Raw genomic sequence first — 18,637 nt, 5'->3', positions numbered from 1 at the left:
TACAGTCACAAATTGGTAGCATGAATGAGCATTCTATGACTGTGCATGAGCCTCCTTGTTAGACCTTAATTTTTATTGATACAGCCTCATAATGGATGCCTCTAATGCCTGAGAATCTTTGTGGGTTAAAATCTGTCAAGAGGAAAAGGAATTTCTATTTTTTGAGACTCATCTATCACCCTAAGATTTGCTTGTAAGACACACATGCATGTTCAACAATGCTTCTAGCAGGGGCATTCTAAAGAGAAAGAAAATTCCTTTGTTCTATCCATTTTAATTGAAGTTTTGCAGGTTTTTTCATTTCTTCATGAAAATACTAATGCAATCTTATTATTCCTCAATTGGTAGCTTTCTCTCAAAAAGACATAACACTACAACTGAACACATAAGATTACAGGTTACTTTATAAAAGAAAAGCCTTTTGTTTATAGCATGCAGATAATTGAATTCTTTAAGCCCTAGTAAAAACTCATATACTTTCTTTATTTTTCCACAACTGCCTTGAAATGAGGTCATTTCATTTATTTTTCACTAAATTTTACACTTTGACAGTGGAATGGCTGGCTTCTAGCTCCTCAGCATAGGGTGACTAAGCCGTGGTATGGGGGATTGATTGAAGAAGCAGCTATAGGAGGTTATGTTCAAATCATGCATTGATAAAGCAAGGCAAACCAGGAAAATGATTTGACATTCTTTTTGTTATGACTGCTAAAACCTAAAAGCCACTTACTTCTGTAACTGAAGGAACATTAAAACCTCTGAAAAGAGCAGCAGTAGACACAGATTCTTCAAGCCCTGTGCATGCCCAGGTTGAAACAAATATCAGCTTAGAGGCAGAACTGGGTACACAATCCCACTCCAAACTGTGGAGTTCTTGATAATTCCTAGCAGCTGAAAAAGAAAGGGTTATTAAAATGAATGTACATAGCCACTGATAAGTTGACCACTCTTCAGTAGAAGGCTATACATGCAAGAATATTTGGACAGTACAAACATGTCTTTTAGAAGGATTTTTTTTCTTTTTCTTTTCTTTTCTTTTTTCTTTTTTTTACAAAAATGTTCATAGTGTTGGGTGGGAAGCAAAGCAAGGAGAATCCAGGAAGGTTTGGAGGAGCAGCTAATATTATCCAAACAGCTAATATTATGACAATTTCAAAGAACTAATAACACTCTGAAAAATACTTCTCTTTAAAAAACAAAATGAACAAACAAAACTTAGAAAACTTTGGGTTATTTTGAGAGTGGGGAGGGAAGGCAGCAGTCACATGCATGTGCAGCAGTTGGTACTCTCCTCACACCACTCTTAGCACAATTTAGCATCTGTCAATGAGCTGGGATTTGTCAAAGAGGATGTGCTGGCTGGCCAGTAGTCTGTGGCCTCACCTCCTCCATACAGGTTAACATCCTCACAACTGCGCTTTTGTTGTTGTTTCAATGTAGGTTCGACACTGTAAGTCTGTTTTTCAAGCGTTCAAGGACAGCAGTTTTCCAACTGAGCTGTCACCCAGGCCTCAAAGAGTGAAAAGAACATCTTAATAATCTCTCAGATCCAAAAGCTCAGACTTCTTGTTTAAAGTATCGCCGCTGTGTAATATAGGGAAAGATGTGGAAGTTGTCAAAACATGCAGGATGGAAAGAGTAGAGGGGAGAGCTTGCTACAATGATGTGCTTTGAATTGAACATGGCTGAGAGCTAAGAACTTTTATACTCTTTAAAACATAATGGGGCTTCATAGCTGTGCTCTCGCCTCTGGCTTAGCCATACACAGGCCAGTAAACATTCCTCCTTCATTCAGATCACAGAAGTTGTGACTTCAGGGAGATTGTCTGTACTCTAACTCAACATCCTGCTCCTTCTAGACTTTCTATGTCCCAATGTGTTACAGTCGCAGTTGCTTGATTGTGGTTGTATCTTGACGATTGAGTAATTATTAGCTAACGTCCCCCTTCCACATGGAAGACTAAGGAGCCTTCCTCCATTGCCCTTTTACCTACGCAGAAGTCAGTAAGGTTCTTGGCACCTATCAGTAAGAATAACATCAAAAGCTTCTGAATGAGAAGATAGTAAGGAAATGATGTTACCAGATGTTACATATATTATGTTACATATATTATCAGGAAACTAAGAACTGTTTAGTGCAGAGGAATATAAAACCAATGTGAAACAAAACTCCAGCTTAGACATTGTGAGTCATTTTGAGATGTGGACATAATTGGCGTGCTCATCACTTTTGAAAGATTTTAAAATAATAATATATGCATGCCATTGAAGGATATTATTTGAGGCAGGCGTGAATAAGAAGACCTTGTCATTAACTCAAATGACCATGAAGAGGTCAGAGAGGGGCAAAGGACTCAGTGATGTCTTCCTTGTTTCTTTGAATGATCCTATGCCATTTTGCAGGTGGACCGACAACCCCAGTTTATTCAGGGCTACAGAGTGATGTACCGTCAGACTTCGGGACTCCAAGCCTCAACTGTGTGGCAGAATCTAGACGCCAAAGTCCCGACTGAGAGGAGTGCTGTCCTTGTGAATTTGAAAAAGGGGGTGACTTACGAAATTAAAGTCCGGCCGTATTTTAATGAGTTCCAAGGAATGGACAGTGAATCGAAAACAGTCCGAACCACTGAGGAAGGTCAGTACTGGTCTCTAGTTAAAAGAACCTTGTATTTAAGACAGATTATTTTATACTTCCTGTTTATACTAATTGGAAGACCATAAAAGGATCATATATTAGTGAATCCAGGAGTGTAATTTTCTTCTAATACTCTCAGAAAGAAAGAAAAAAGAAGTAAAATGGTTGGACTTGAGCTTTGTACAAGGAGATAAGAATGGATCAATTCGCATTCTTCTACATGATAACCTCCAGTTGTGCCAGCACCATTTGTTGAAAATGCTGTCTTTTTTCCACTGGATGGTTTTAGCTCCCTTGTCAAAGATCAAGTGACCATAGGTGTGTGGGTTCATTTATAAACAAAGAAAATATCTAATTTAAAAAAAAAAAAAAGAGGTTTTACCCTGAAAACATTTTCTGTCAAGTGAAACAACCTTTTGTAAACATGCTACAAATACCAACAGGCTGATGTTGATGCACAATAAAAATATTAACTTCATGTTGATTTGAAATGAGATATATCAACATAGACAGAAGTGAATACATTTGAAAATATACTACTTTTAAGATATTTAAAAACAAAATAATACTAACATTTCCAATTATGTTTATGCTCTATTAAACTTCCCCTACACTGCAAACTTGTTCCACCAGTAAATGGGGCGAATAATTATAACTTAAGATAATTTTAAGCCTTGTTCCCAAAACCAGTTTCACTGCAGTAGACTTTTTTTTTTTTTTGTGGAACAGAATTTTTTTTAGTATTTGGTCCACATTTCTGTGGCCTGGTAAATGTAACAAATGGACTCAGCTGGACTGAGTCTGAGAGCAATGAACAGTGATTCGCATTCTTTCAGATCTGGAGAAAGAAACTGAGTACTGGAATAATTGACCTGTCAGGGAGCAGGCTCGGAGTTCTCCCGTTTAGCCAACAAGAAGGGAAGCTTGGCTTCCGAGTGTTAGCTTTCATTGCAGCCTACTACTTAATAACTGCAAAGCTGGTAGACGAGTGGTCAGATTTATGTCAGAGTGCTACTTTTTGGAGAGGCACTGTCGTGTGAAGGGACAGGAAGGAGCAAATTGCGTTAGCAGCTGTCGCTCTCTGTCTTATATCTCAATCCAACTGTCATATCAATGAAATACTCTGTGATTAATTTACCAAATATGGGACAGCCCCTTAGCCGGTCTTTGAAATGTATTTTCAGTTATTTATAAAGAGCATGAATAGTGAAGTTATGAAGGCATTGACAGTTTTTTTTTTTTTTTAAAGAAAGCATTTAGTGGTCCACAATTCTTTGCTTTAACTCTCTAGATGGAGTTTTAGTGGTATCTCAGTATTCCAAAGTTTCTCTTTCTATTATTGAGTTACATTAAGATGTTCACTGGGGATGGCTGAGTTCTGCACAATTAGTGTTTCCTAGCTCTGGGAATCCCTGAAAGGGGCAGCCTGCAATCTACATTCAGAACCTGCTTCTCACTCTTCTCAGCATGGTTGTAATTAGTTATAGGAGAAACTATAAAGACAAGGAATGGCTGTTGGAAATCACAAAATTCCCCATTTCACATCTGACCCAACAGGAGCCTGTCTCCATTTTATTAGCAAAAATCCCTTACCCTACCACATGAAATATGTTTTACATCTTAAATTATAAGCCGGTTCTTAATAGTCAATTATTTTTCCCAGCATGGAAAGAAAAGCATTGTTTTATTTATTGGTGAGATTTATAATTTCATTTCTGTTTTTACTTAGTAAAGAAAATATCTGAAACAATACAAAAAAGCCAGCCTCTAGAAAGAGTTCTTGTTTGCATTTTTGGATAAATCATTTAAGAATATTTTGATTCAAGTGGTTTTATATATTCTTCTAGAAACTCAGTCATTAGAAAGTATTAGTGGAAAAACTCATAACTTCTAGATTCCAACACCCTGGGCTTAAATTCTGACTTCTTGTTTAATCGTAGTAAGTATGGCCTCCTTATTCAAATCTGAGAGGAGAGTTTTTTTCCAGTTCCTAGAGTCATTAGAAAGATTTAAAACTAGCAACACACTGTCTAACACAGGAAAACATCTTAAGAATGCAATATGTTTAGTTTGTAATTGAGTATATAATACTCCCACTCGCTGCTTCCACTTTAAAATATGCACTGAGCTTAAAGCCTGTTTTCAACAGATTGTCACTTGTTAAATACTATGTGCAGATGCTGGACAACTGGAAGGCAGAACCTTAAAAGTCTTGTCTTTATTTTCATGACCAGTAAGCTTGCACATACCATAAATTAGTGTTTACATCAATCTATTTCCTTTGCAGCCCCAAGTGCCCCTCCCCAGTCTGTCACTGTGCTGACAGTTGGAAGTCACAACAGCACAAGCATTAGTGTTTCCTGGGATCCTCCACCAGCTGACCACCAGAATGGAATTATTCAGGAATATAAGGTAAAGCTGTACTAACAAAAGGAAGCCCACTGGGAGCTTTCTCAACTCCAGCCACACATGTAGCAGACGATGGCCTTGTTGGGCATCCATGGGAGGAGAGGCCCTTGGTCCAGGGTCAATGCCCGAGTGTAAAGGAATGCCAGGGCAGGGATGTGGGAGTGGGTGGGTGGGTGGGTGAGCACTCTCAAAGAAGCAAGGAGGAATGGGATAGGGTTTTCTGGAGGGGAAACTGGGAGAGAAGATAACATTTGAAATGTAAATAAAGAAAATATCCAATTAAAAGTATATATGAAAAAGACCCATCTTAGGGCCATTGGTACACAACCTGTCTCTAAGGGCTCAAAAGTGGAATGTTACCTTTGGTTGTATTACAAGCAAGAATGAGAACCCAACATTGAGGTCAGAGTTCATTTGGAGAAGTGAGAGCAGAGTAGGTTTCAGTATGATAGAATTGGGAACGACGGACGGACTGGTTCGAAGTAGAAGTAAAATCCCACTAACCCCAAGTTTGCCTGTATTATCAAGGACAAATGAATTGAATGTCAGGAAAGTAAAATGGGGTGGGGAGTGAAGAGGACTTCTGGGCCAATTTGCATTGTGTTCTCTCTCAGGAAAAAGTATGACCCACTGAAACAAGTTTTTAATAGAATAGCAAAAAAATTATTGTCTCATTTTTGAACTTATGGAATGGTTAATGTAAAAGAAAAGATCCCTGTTGTTTCATTATTACCACTGATGTTTAAGATGCAAAGTGTGTCAAACTTTTTATAATACAATCTTGGTAAATTGTGATGTGGTTATACATGAAACTTTGGAAAATATTCAACACAATATTATATATATATATATATATATATAATATATTTTTTCTAGAATTTGGAAAATAACAAGCTAGGTAGAGCTGATACCATTAACCACAGATCCCACCTCATCTCAGAAAATCATTGCTGATGTGGAAAAATAGGTTGAATAATTTTATCCAAAATGGTGCATATTGAATTTTATTCCTAAAGGCTAAGTTTTTTTTTAAAAAAAATAGAACTTTGTCAACCTACAGTACCTTACTGAAGCAAGTAGATGTTCTAATTGGATATTGTTCCTTCATCTTCTCCATCCCATTTTAAGCAAACATGCTTAACAAGGATATATGTCCTTATAGTAACATAACAAAATGAATTTGAAAGTGTTACAGTGAGATAGCAAAGTGTACATACTTTTCATTAACATCATAGCACACAATCACCACATTTATATTGGGTTATGTATAAAAGAAATGTTGATACATTCAGCAGATCAAAGTAAGAGATTTTATCTATACAAACGTCAAATCTGAAGTCATCCATCGCTATCCTGATGTGTCAAAGGGAGTCACTGCACCTTCTGATTTGCTCAGTGGAAACTCACACGAGAATAGTAAGATATATAAGAATGTGACAGTTTCAGCTTGTCATATTGTTATCCCTCAAACAAACCTAAATATTCATAGGATGGCTATAAATGTCAGTGACAGAACACCTTTATAAGACTATATAGTAGATTGATCACTCTGAGCAAATATGTATTTGATGATAGTAGCCAAATTCTCAGAAAGGAAATTTCATACTGCCTCTTTTTTACTTCCCCACTTCTACAGATCTGGTGTCTGGGAAATGAAACGCGATTCCATATCAATAAAACTGTGGATGCAGCCATTCGCTCTGTAGTAATAGGTGGCTTGTTCCCTGGAATTCAGTACCGGGTAGAAGTGGCAGCTAGCACAAGTGCAGGGGTTGGAGTAAAAAGTGAACCACAGCCGATAATAATTGGTGAGTATCAGTCCACAGAGGCTGAACTTAGTCTCGTTCCTTGGACATTAAGGCAGATTGTGGTTTTGAGTATTCATCTTGATCATGGCCAAGTATTTGTGAGAATTGTTTCTCAGCTATAGTACACCATACAGTAACATAAAAAATATATAATCCTATTATCTGTAAGTTCTACCTCTAAGGAGTTCCTCAAAGGAATGAATACATGTGTTCTTGCAAAGCCTCACACAGAGTGTAGGTTAATTGGCATGAGTTCATAATATGATTCACACAGTTGTTTGCATATGTGCCCTATAATCTTACAGCTACCACCATAGAATTGTATTTTTAAAGGTTTACTAACAACTTACTTATATTCAATAGATCTACAAGTAATTGTGGTTCAATGAAAAGACAGAAGAACAAGGGAATCATTCGAGAGTATATTTTGACTCAAAGCTGTATGCTTCCTCTGTGCCAGTGTATGTCAAAATGAGAAGCTTCCTAAAAGGAATTTGTAATTAAAATATACATATGAGAAGAAAACTTCACGCTCCATCTATTCAAATTCTTGAATAAAATGGTTCCCCCATCACTCTTGGCAATGTTTATCTGTTCTTGATAAGAATATGAATGAATTTATCTAGACCATGGCAATGTGTGCATGCCCTTTGACGCAAACAATGTTTTGGGGGAGTCTTTCATGTATTTTTCAAACAGTTTTAATGCATGTTTACTGAATGATGTTGAATCTTATGAATATGTTCTATTTGGTTTATCTAATTTTCTATTTAGAAAATGTACACTCTGTGTGAGGCTTTGCAAGAACACATGTATTCATTCCTTTGAGGAACTCCTTAGAGGTAGAACTTACAGATAATAGGGTTATATATTTTTTATGTTACTTGACATGTCTAAAACAATTTCCAAATTGTTTTGAAATTCTCAGAAGCCAGAAAAGGAACTTTAGTTTTTCTGCACCATCACCAACATTTGATATTGTCATTCTATAACAGGAGGCATTCCAGTGAATGTAAAGTGTACATCTTTATGGATTTAGCTTCAAATTGTTTGCATTCTAATGGTGTGTAACAACCTTACCTATGCTAATTTCTTCTTCTTTTGAATATTGAATGAAGTTCTTAGTCATCTCAAACATACACACACGCACGTGTGCGCACACACACACACACACAGAATTTTTTTCTAGTCCATGAGTTCTCTATTTTAATAGTGTCTTTTGATAAGTGTTAAATTATAATGAAGTACAATTTAGCAGGTTTTCCTTTGTATATGTTGCCAGAAAAACTGTGTTATATCACTCCACAGGACCTTTTAATTTTATTCTAGGAGCTTTATAAGTTTAGCTTTCATGCCTAGGATGATAATTGATCTTCAGGTAATTGCATGATATTGAAAGGCTTACATATTCTATACATTTATTAAATAGAATGGATAGAACCTCTTGACCAATCTCTTAATAAATTAAGTGTATTTGAATCCCTTTCAGGGTCCATAACATTTATATTTGCTTATATAGCAAGCCATACTGTTTCCATTGCTACAGTAAATGGTCTTAAAAATTGGGTAATGTAAAAATGCCATCATTCTCTTTTATAAATTTTTTCTGTAGCCAGAATAGACCTTTTCACTTTCTACATACTTTTCTCATTAGATTGTCAGTTTCTACCAAGACTTCAAGGAATTGCCAATGAAAACGCACTAAATCTATTTGTCAAACCGAGGAACAGTAGCAGTGAGTGCTTCCCAGGAACGTAATATATGCTTTCATTATGGAAGTCGTATTTACCACTGGGCAGCAGTGCTTCGTAGTTTTCAGTGTGTGATCTTTTATGTACTTTGCTGATGTATTTCCTGACTGTTTGATATGTGTTTTACACTGGGTTAATTTTAAAATTTCTTTCTCGACCTCTGTTGTTGATACGTTAAATTTCACTAAATCATTTGAAGAGGTAAATCATCTTTGTATTCCTGAGAATGAATTGTAGTTGGTCATTATTATACTCTTTGTGTCTGCTGCTGGCTCTAGTTTAGTATTGTGTGGTAAAGAATTGTGAATTTGTGTTCATAAAGGATATTGATTGGTGGTTCTTTTCATTCTTGGTTTTTATTTATCTTTATAGGTCTCAATCAAGTTTTGGAATGAGAGTGAATGTCTTTATAGAGTAGGTGGGAAGTCTGTCTCTCTCCTATGTTCTTCAGGATATTTGATAGGGCTGATGTTGTCTCTTCCTTAATATTTAGTAACAATGATAGCAGCCATGCCTAGCAGAATTTTGGTTATTTTAGTATAATATTAGTGAATTATGATTTATACACATTAGAAATATATATGTACATATATATGTATATAAAATTGTCTTCTACAAATGTAAAGCAAAAATATTTATCAATGAATCTAGAAATATATCATAATTATGGATTTGTACATATCCTTTTAAGTCTAGAATGCCTTACTTTTAATTTATCATCCCTTTTTGCCTTACATGTATATGTATGCATGTTTACACGTGTAGGTACAGGTGTGTGTATATGTGGGAACCTAAGATTAATGTCAGCTATTCTCATTCTTTTGTCTTACTCTTTGAAGCATGATCTCTCAGTCATATCCAGAGTTTTCCTATATAAAAAGAATATCTCTGGGGATACCCTAGCTGTGCCTCCATGGTGCTAGAATTACAATGAGTTTTCATGTTTGCCCAACATTTATATAGGCTCTCAGGATCTGAACCCAGTCTTCTAGCTTGTGACCAAGGTCTATAACTGAGTAATCAATTCTCAAATATGGAAAATTTGGAGCTATTTCTCCAGCTTTTGGTTTGGAAGGAGTCGTCTTTCCAGCCCTTATTCTAAATCTTCTGGTTTATTTGCTCCAGAGTGATTATGTGCCAGGACTTACATTCTAATGGGCTTATTTCAGGACCTTCATCACATATTTCTCTTTAATTCACTGTGACACATCTTGCTCTGAAATGGACTCTGTCTGAAATGCTAATATTAGGTCATCTCTTCAAATAGTTGCATTATTTCTTAGCATTTATGTTAAGTTCTGGTTCTCTGTAGAGATTATATATTCTTTTAAATAAGAATTACAACCCATTACATTAAAACTGAAGTTTCAGGAAGGTGGGATGGCTCAGCAGATAAACGTGCTTGGCCAAACCTGAAAACCTGAGCTTAATTTCTTAAACTCACAGAGTAGAGAGTACCAACTCCTGCAGTCTATTCTCTAACTTCCACACATGTGCATGACATGAGTGTGCCTAAATCCCACTCTAGGTAAAACATACAAACATATAAATGTAGTAAAATCATTTCCAAAACCTATAATGTGGAATGACTACTTCTCTTTTTTCCTTTAACTCATATTGTTTTGACTATTTTTTTTTTATCTGCTTGTCTATCTTTGTGTGTCTGGTTATGTTTTATCAGATGTTGGACTTTGCTGATGATATATTATAAAGGTCAGTAATTAAGGAAAGACTGTTGCTGTTTGACCTATAAAGCAGTCTTCTTACTAGATTTTTATCTTGTATTTGCCAGGTGTCATTCCATTTCATGGTATTTGTATAGGAGTTTTTAGGTTTTGTCCTTTTTCTTGGACCAAAACCTCAGTTTGATGTTCAATTTATGGTGGGGCCATTTGGGAATTTCAAGAAAAAATATTAGTATGTCTGTGTGGTCTCCTAACAGAATAGAATTCAGATATCAAGAATTTACCACTCTGACCTGGATATTAGCTAGACAGCCTCCCTTATCTTTTGTCCTTTGCTTTGCGCCAGACCTTTGTAGTCTTCCTTGGTGCAGAGTTCTGTACTCATCAAAGGATATCAACAGGGGATTGCTTGAAGATTAGTGCGCATTGTCCTCAAATGGTTCTCTTCTACATGTAAGCTTCCTTTAAGTTCTCTATCATTCAGCATTTTGAAGCTGTGAATTCTGACATGTCATATAAATGACGTAAGGGTTTATCAGTGTGGCCACTAGCTTGCTTACCATGCAGGGCTTGGAGATGTCATTAAAGGAACTAGAAGCTTGTCAGTGAAGATTTCTCTGCTACAGCTCTAGTCTTTAAACTCTTTCAATTCCCTTCACTCTTATTGACATCATAGAGACAATACGTACGAAAACCAGAGTATATATTCATTAAGAGTTCATAAAGCATTCATTTATTTTCTGATTTTATCAAAATGATATTCAGGCAGGATACCACCAATATCAGAGTGATTATTTTGCCTCCTGAATAGAGACATAATGTTAAATGTTTTAGACGTCTCAACTTTTTCTTTGTTTGCTAAATGGATGGCATTTAGAGAAAAGTTAGAGTATCACCTTTTCTCTAAATTGCCTTTCCATCCTTAATTAGTTGTTCAGACGGAATTAATTCCTTAACCTGAGGGAAACCTACAAACTTGCCCTTCTGAGATTTTCTGAAATAAATTGGAGTTAGGAAGAAGTACAGGTATACTCAAAAGGATTTAAATATACATATATCCTATACGTGTGTGTATGCACAAGTACATACTTTATTTAAAGTCTTTAGAATTTTGAAGATTATGAAGGTCCAGGTGTGGCGCCACATACTTGTAGGCTATAATCTCATCACTATGAAGACTGAAGAATATATTCATTAGATTGAGACTAGCATGGGCTATACACTGATCCCAAGGCCAGTAGAGCTAGAGACAGAGACTCTGTCTACAACCACGATGAAACAAAACAAAAATATACATGAGTATATCTCCTTTCACTATAGGTTCCAATCCTAGGTTGCATCAGTGCTGAGGGATAACAATACTTTGCTTTACAAGAAGAAAAGAATAATTCTCCTTGACACCCCCTAGAAGGAAAACAAACAAAAGGTGTATTTACTGAATATGTTTTTTTTCTTACTCAGAAATAAGTAAGATCGCCAAAATACCTATACTTCTGTTTTATGCCTGTTTTATGCCTATTTGTCTATTGTGCTTAGTAAATAAGATATTTCTCAACATGATAGAAAATTTTTTCTCTTTTCCTTGTGGTTGTCTACTCACAATATTTTGCAGACCTGTTTCTGTTGGAACCAAGAAAACATTATATAAAACAAGTGCTAGGTCCTTCTCAGAACAATTGTATCCTAGCAAAATTATAGATTTAATTTAGATTATGTTAAGTAAATTGCAAAGTCCTATTGAGTTGCATTATTTCTAGAAGACTGAGTCTCTAACTGCATTAAACACCCTTTATTCTACCTTAGTATAGAAAACAAGTGTTCACATTTTTCTAGAAATAAAACAATAAAACCAACGACTTCCCAGTATCCTGTTCAGGTAATTAGAATAAGCTATGCTCAAGAGGCAATCATGGAACACAGTAGTGTAGTACTGGAAATGAGGACATGCACATGTGTAAGTCCAGTTCGACCCAGAAAAGGCTGTGTCCTCCAGAGATTCGCTTCTTTTTAATATCTACTGCTGTCCTGAGACACTTCCTAATTGTTTCTTTAATTATCCTTCCATATCTAGCTTCACATCTTGTCTGATAATGCTCTTTACACAACTGCTACCTCTCAGCTGAACAGTGACTTAATGATGGCTAATCTCCTTTTCTGTTTCAGTTTACGCTTCCCCCATTGTACAGTACATACTGGGAGAAGCATGTAAAGCGACCCAAGCTTACCTTCTTCCCCCTTTACCAATTAAGTCACGCACTGGCATTTGATGCCGTTTATGCTTCATCATTTTAGACTGCTGATATGCCAGACTGTGCAAAATTTCAATTATTTCATCTAAGTATTGTGAAGGAACCAATACTTAAATACTGTAAAATAGGATATATAACCTTACACAGATTCAAATTTTTCTTACTATTTGTATTTGCTTTTTTTAAACTATTTTCTATGTGAAAGCAGATTTCATGTGAAAGAGTGTAATTAAACTAACAGACAAAAGGTGAAAGAAATTCATCCATACCAAATAGTAGTTCAAATAACAAATATATAAATTCCAATAATTGTCACTAATAATAAAACTTTAAAAAAATATTCACCTTTGATCCTCATTCTGGAGAGCTGGTGATTACTAGAAGTACATACTGTTACTGGAGTAGGTATGATTGTCACTGATGTGTCTAATTAAGTCTCGTTCCAACAAATTACTTTGTTCTTCATTACTCTCCAATTGGAGGAAGATACCACATTTCATTACATTTTTTTGTCTGCGAGAACAATAAAGCATGGTGGGTCCCACCAGCCTTATCTCAGCTCTACTTAGGACGACTAAGAACACTGCTTTAACAACCGTCAGCATAAGATATCATAATACACTGTGGCTTACAAAAATATGGCACAAAGCTGAATGAAACATTTTAATGACTCCCCTTAAAATGATGCAAGTCTTCTCTTCCTCTCTGCAGTGTTCTCTATCAGGGTTTTAGGGTTTGTTGATGTTTGTTTGATTTTTTTCTTTTTTTTTTTTCTCTTTTTTTTTTTTTTTTTTTTTTTTTTTTTTTTTTTTTTTTTTTTTTTTTTTTTTTTTTTTTTTTTTGCCTTTGTAAGTAACTGCTAATAGAGTAAAAAGTCACCAGATAACATATTTAAAATATGATATTAAAACACAGGTTTAAAAACAAATGCATTTTATAGTAATAATAGATAATGCTCTCAAACAGAAAGAAAGAAGAAAGGGAAAGAGAGAAAGAGAGAGAGAGAGAAAGAGAGAAAAGAAAGGAAGAAAAAGAAAGAAAGAAAGAAAGAAAGAAAGAAAGAAAGAAAGAAAGAAAGAAAGAAAGAAAGAAAGAAAAGAAAGAAGGAAAGAGAAGGAAAGAAACACTGCCCCACACTGAATTCAATACAGATGTAGATATAAATATAGATTAGATATAGATATAGATAGGTATAGATTAAGTAGCAGTGCCAAACATCTGAATCAGGGCAAACAGATTAAGTTCTTGACACAAGCTTTGAATTTCTCATCTATTAAGTGGCTGAGAAAATATACCTATTTAGGGGGTCAAAGACCACAGTGTTTCTTACATATAACCGAACTGCAATCACTAAAACAGTGAGAAGCACCACCATGCTGTTATCTGCTGGTCTGACTCTTTTGCGTTTTGATTACAGCTTAACTTTCAAATACCCTTCATTAAATACTGATTGACACTATATTTACTGGGATCTCATTTTCTAAGTTTTTGACCTTTAAAATATGCCTTAAATTTTGTTTTTCAATGTCTATGTGCTTCTTCAACTCCGCAACCTTTAAAGTATGGATGGTGATTTGTTTAATTGATTTTCAGATGTCTAAAGTTTTGAAAAATAACATGCCTTGATTCTGTGTTAAAATTCTGACAACTTCTAACTGCTCTTAGGGAGCGCGTGAAGTTCTAACGTTTCTTAAATTATACATACTGAGCTTCAAGCATTGATGTTTTCATAATTTCTATTGTTCTACCCAGGGGATTTCATACCTTATTCCAAATTAAAGTGTATTTCTATAGAACATCTTTGTTAGACTATTGATGGTCATATGAAATTATTTTATCTTGTGAATTATCCCACTTGAAAATAGGCAAAGCATAACAGAAAGGCAGTGCATAAGTATTTGTGTTATGGGAACTTTGATAAAGAGTCACTTGAACTTGTTGTGCCAGGGTCTTGGAATAACCAGGAGGATCTCCACCCTCTCAGAGGAGACGTGTGGGGATGGACGGACATATTGTGGAAGGGGTAACCAGGAGGGGGACAGTCATCATTAAGTAAAGTGAATAAATACAAAATAAAAATACTTTACCTAGCCGGGTGTGGTGGCACACGCCTTTAATCCCAGCACTCGGGAGGCAGAGGTAGGAAGATTTCTGAGTTCGAGGCCAGCCTGGTCTACAAAGTGAGTTCCAGGACAGCCAGGACTATACAGAGAAACTCTGTCTCGAAAAAACAACAACAAAAAAAAAAAAACAAAAAACCACTTTACCTAGTAGGGGTTGACATGATTATTTTTATCATATACCATTATAAATCCGTAAGTGGTTTAGAACCTCTCCTTGACAAATTGAAAGAAAAAAAAGTATCCTTCTAATGGCATTCACGTGATTCAGTAGTTCTTTAGAAACATAAAAGTGTTCTTCTCTGTAATTCTGACAACCTCCACATAAAACAGATAGCAGCTAAGCTTTAAAAGGACACGTCTGTGCCTTTGGTGTAACGTGTTTGTATTCCTGCTATTATTTGAGTTAATGTTTACCGACACCATTGTTCCTTCCGTAGGGGGACGTAACGAAGTTGTCATTACTGAAAACAATAACAGCATCACTGAGCAAATCACGGATGTCGTGAAGCAACCGGCATTTATAGCTGGCATTGGTGGTGCCTGCTGGGTAATTCTGATGGGTTTTAGCATCTGGTTGTACTGGAGAAGAAAGAAGAGAAAGGGACTCAGCAATTATGCTGGTAAGAGACTATTTTCAGCTATAAAACCCTCTTATCTTTTGGAATGTAATGTGATGAGAGGAAGAAATGGAATGGAATAACAAATGGATGATTTGGGCTTGCTATTAAAAACCAAACAAAAACAAAAACCCACTCTGTAAAATGCAATTATAGGCAGCATGCCTCAGTGCATTGCTCTTGACCATACCGTTTTATGGCCACAGGCAATCTTTCTGCTTGTATCTCCAACGAAGCATAGCTAGAGTAGACATGGATAAAATGCTCAACTGTTTTCTAGTTCTTCAAAACCACACACAGAGATCTTGCATGCTATAAAGACATCTTCTGAGACATGTATTTAGACAAGAGAGTGATTAAAATTCTCAGAGAAGGGGACACTTGAAAATCAGCTTTCAGTGTGTCACAATGCAGATTACACTGGGAAATGTCCCAGATGGAAATAAGACAAGCAAAAGAAAAAAAAAATCTCACCAGAATTAATAAAACTGATGAGGCATGAATGAAGTGATTCACTGCTCCCTTAAATTGGTGTCTAATTCAGTGTGGGCAAGCAGGATTTTCAAACAGAAGGAAGCAAAAGAAGCAGGAAAGGAAGCAGAAATGGCTGCAGAAGAAATGAAAGGAGAGAGACCCTAGATGATCGGAGGCATCTCCAAAAATACTTTCCTTCTTGTACAATGCCACAAAGCTTCAGGGATGTTGGATGCTGCACATTGAAACATCTGCAAATGAGAGAGAAAGATAGATGGGTTGGGTGATGGTACAGAAAGAGAGAGAGGGAGTCGAGAAGTGGGGGAGATAGAAACACGAAAAATACTGTCAGTGGTTCAAAGGATGAGCTATTACAATGTAGATGGCCATAGTTTGAATTACTTCCCAAAGCATCAATAAAAGGATAGTAACTCCCAGTTACACATAATCTGTAGAAATCCTCGAAAGAAGTTTTAATTTTATCCTGTGAACCTGAAATATTTTTGAGACCTTTGGTTGACTATCCTAACACCTGGTAAATTCTCTGTCAAAATCAGTTATTAAAACATTTATGCTAGAAATGGGCAATTGAATACAATGTCTTAACCGGAAAATATGGGGGAAAAAACACTCATTGGGTTGTCTTGCTTGTTATGTTACAACATGAAATGTAGTGACTTAAGTATAACATGGCTCTTATATGTCTATAGCATATGAAAATGCTCTGTATTAGTCACTCATCAGGCCTTGAAGAAGCATATCATATCCATTGACAAGAAATTTCCCATTATCACTTCACAGTTGTCAAAGCTGCTTGCTTCCTTACTCTTTGTCACCTAAGTGTTCAATCACTGCACCAATTAGAGATCTTTCCCTGAAAGGCGCAGTCAGTAACAAGTAGTGGGGGCAAAGGCTTAATCTTCAATAGCATTTCAATGCCTTTTTTAAGAGCCCAGCCCTCTGCCTTCATGCCTTCAGATATTGTCTATCACCCCGTCTGTTTCATCAGACACTAAACTATGTGTCTTTCTGTGATATGTTCATATCAATCACACAAAACATAAGGTAGTCTTGATTTTTCACTCAAGGACAGTTTGAGGCTTCTTCCTTCAATTGACTTAGTGATAATAGTTGCCGATAGAGTGTGGAAGTCACAGTAATGAAAAGTCCTAATATATTCACTTGCGGAACAGTGCCTTTGAAACCTCCATCCTTCTTCAGTTGCTCACTCCCAATTAGTACAATAGCTCTCACGGCACACAGTTTCCACTTTCAGGACAATTACATCAGACAGACATCTCTTCCTGTCTCTCACAGCAGTCCTTGGCAAAACCTATGCACTTAACTTGAAAATATCTGTTGGTCTTTGAGCTTGACAAGAGTTGTCCATTTTGTACTGTCATGACTCATTGTGATTGATGTCCGGAGCTTGCAGAAGGACTGCTAACTCAGAATGTGCTTTGCCCTTCAGATATTTGGAAGAAGGCCAAGCTGAGAGAAGCCTTTCAAAAACTTTAATACTTAATTGATAGATGACTGACTCTGAGGATAGATGTCCTCTATTCTTGTCATTTGCCTTCTAACAATTGCTGCTCTCTCATAGATGGGAAGCAAATGAAAATTTACCAAATCGCTGGAAACTAGCATTTTCCATAGTGTCTCCATATTTTCTTTTCTCGTATCAGATCTTCTACATTTTTGGATTTTTATATTTTTTGTCTTTACAGACTCTAGACAATTTGGGATTTTAAATAGGAATGGAGAGTTATGCAAACACTCTCAACAGTTTCTAGCTATAGTTTCCATGGATGAGTGGATGATCCATTCTAAAAGCACAGAATAGTGACAAATTAATTTTTTGAACAAGTCTCATAATAACTCTAGAATAAATATGTGGTATTAGTCTTTTTTATATTTCTTTTCATCAAAACTTCTCTTGTAAATTCATTATTTTGCCATTATGAATAAACGGTCAGATAAAGCTAGAGCAACGTAATTTCAATATCAGGATGATATTTCTGAAGTGTCAACTGTATCATCAATACATGGTGCTGCTGCTGAAATCTCTCAGCTTTAGGTCTGTGAAATCTCTAATAATTTGCTTATGAGGGGATTTATAAGTTTCAACAAATGAAGTCAATTCAAGCCAGATTTAGATCATTATATAACATAATTATGTTTTTTTACTTGAATAAAAATATAGTTAATAGTTTGATATAATCTCTTTCTTAGGCATCATAGACTTTGAATGAAGCTAAATGAATAAGAAACAGGACCTTAGACTGTTTAAGGCATCACTTTTCCCTACACCTTTGTCCTGCCTGAGTCTATTCTTTTTTTATGGATATTTTCTTTATTTACATTTCAAATGTTATCCCCTTTCCCAGGTCCCACCTTCTAGAAACCCCCTATCCTATTCCCTCTCCCTCTACTTCTATGAGGGTATTCAAACACTCACCCACCCACTCCTGCCTCCTTGCCTTCACATTCCCCTACACTGGGACATAGAGCCTTCACAGGACCAAGGACCTCTTCTCCCATTGATGCCCGACAAGGCCATCCTCTGCTATATATGCTACTAGAGCCATAGCTTCTAGAGAAAGAGTAAGAAATAATTACTGGAGGCACAATAATAGCTTTCAGTGTGAGACACAAAGTCTGGCAGGATGCCTTCCATGCACAGTATATAGGCAAAACCCTCACTGTATCTCATTATATCTTCTCAAAAACCTTGGTTTATTATTTTTATTATTGATGCTGTTGTTATTGTTATAAAAGTAGCACTGATGAAGGGATCCATCCCATAATCAGCTTCCAAACGCTGACACCATTGCATACACTAGCAAGATTTTGCTGAAAGGACCCAGATATAGCTCTCCCTTGTGA

The 18,637-nt window shown here is 36.1% G+C and overlaps 1 protein-coding gene across 17 annotated transcripts in view; it reads left to right on the top strand.

Moving 5' to 3' along the window:
- Positions 1-18,637, top strand: part of Robo2 (roundabout guidance receptor 2) — a 1,509,792-nt gene that overhangs the window by 1,433,537 nt on the left and 57,618 nt on the right. For all 17 annotated transcript variants that reach the window (XM_021184410.2, XM_029470220.1, XM_029470218.1 and 14 more), the window contains 4 exons: positions 2,404-2,635; positions 4,923-5,047; positions 6,681-6,852; positions 15,098-15,280. In XM_021184410.2, coding sequence (XP_021040069.1) covers positions 2,404-2,635; positions 4,923-5,047; positions 6,681-6,852; positions 15,098-15,280 — 712 coding nt within the window. The remainder of the gene's footprint in view (positions 1-2,403; positions 2,636-4,922; positions 5,048-6,680; positions 6,853-15,097; positions 15,281-18,637) is intronic.

The sequence above is a fragment of the Mus caroli genome, chromosome 16, assembly GCF_900094665.2.
Source record: "Mus caroli chromosome 16, CAROLI_EIJ_v1.1, whole genome shotgun sequence".
NCBI classification, from domain to species: domain Eukaryota; kingdom Metazoa; phylum Chordata; class Mammalia; order Rodentia; family Muridae; genus Mus; species Mus caroli.
The sequence above is the reverse complement of the archived record's forward strand: the minus strand, read 5'-3'. Positions and strand labels throughout refer to the sequence as shown.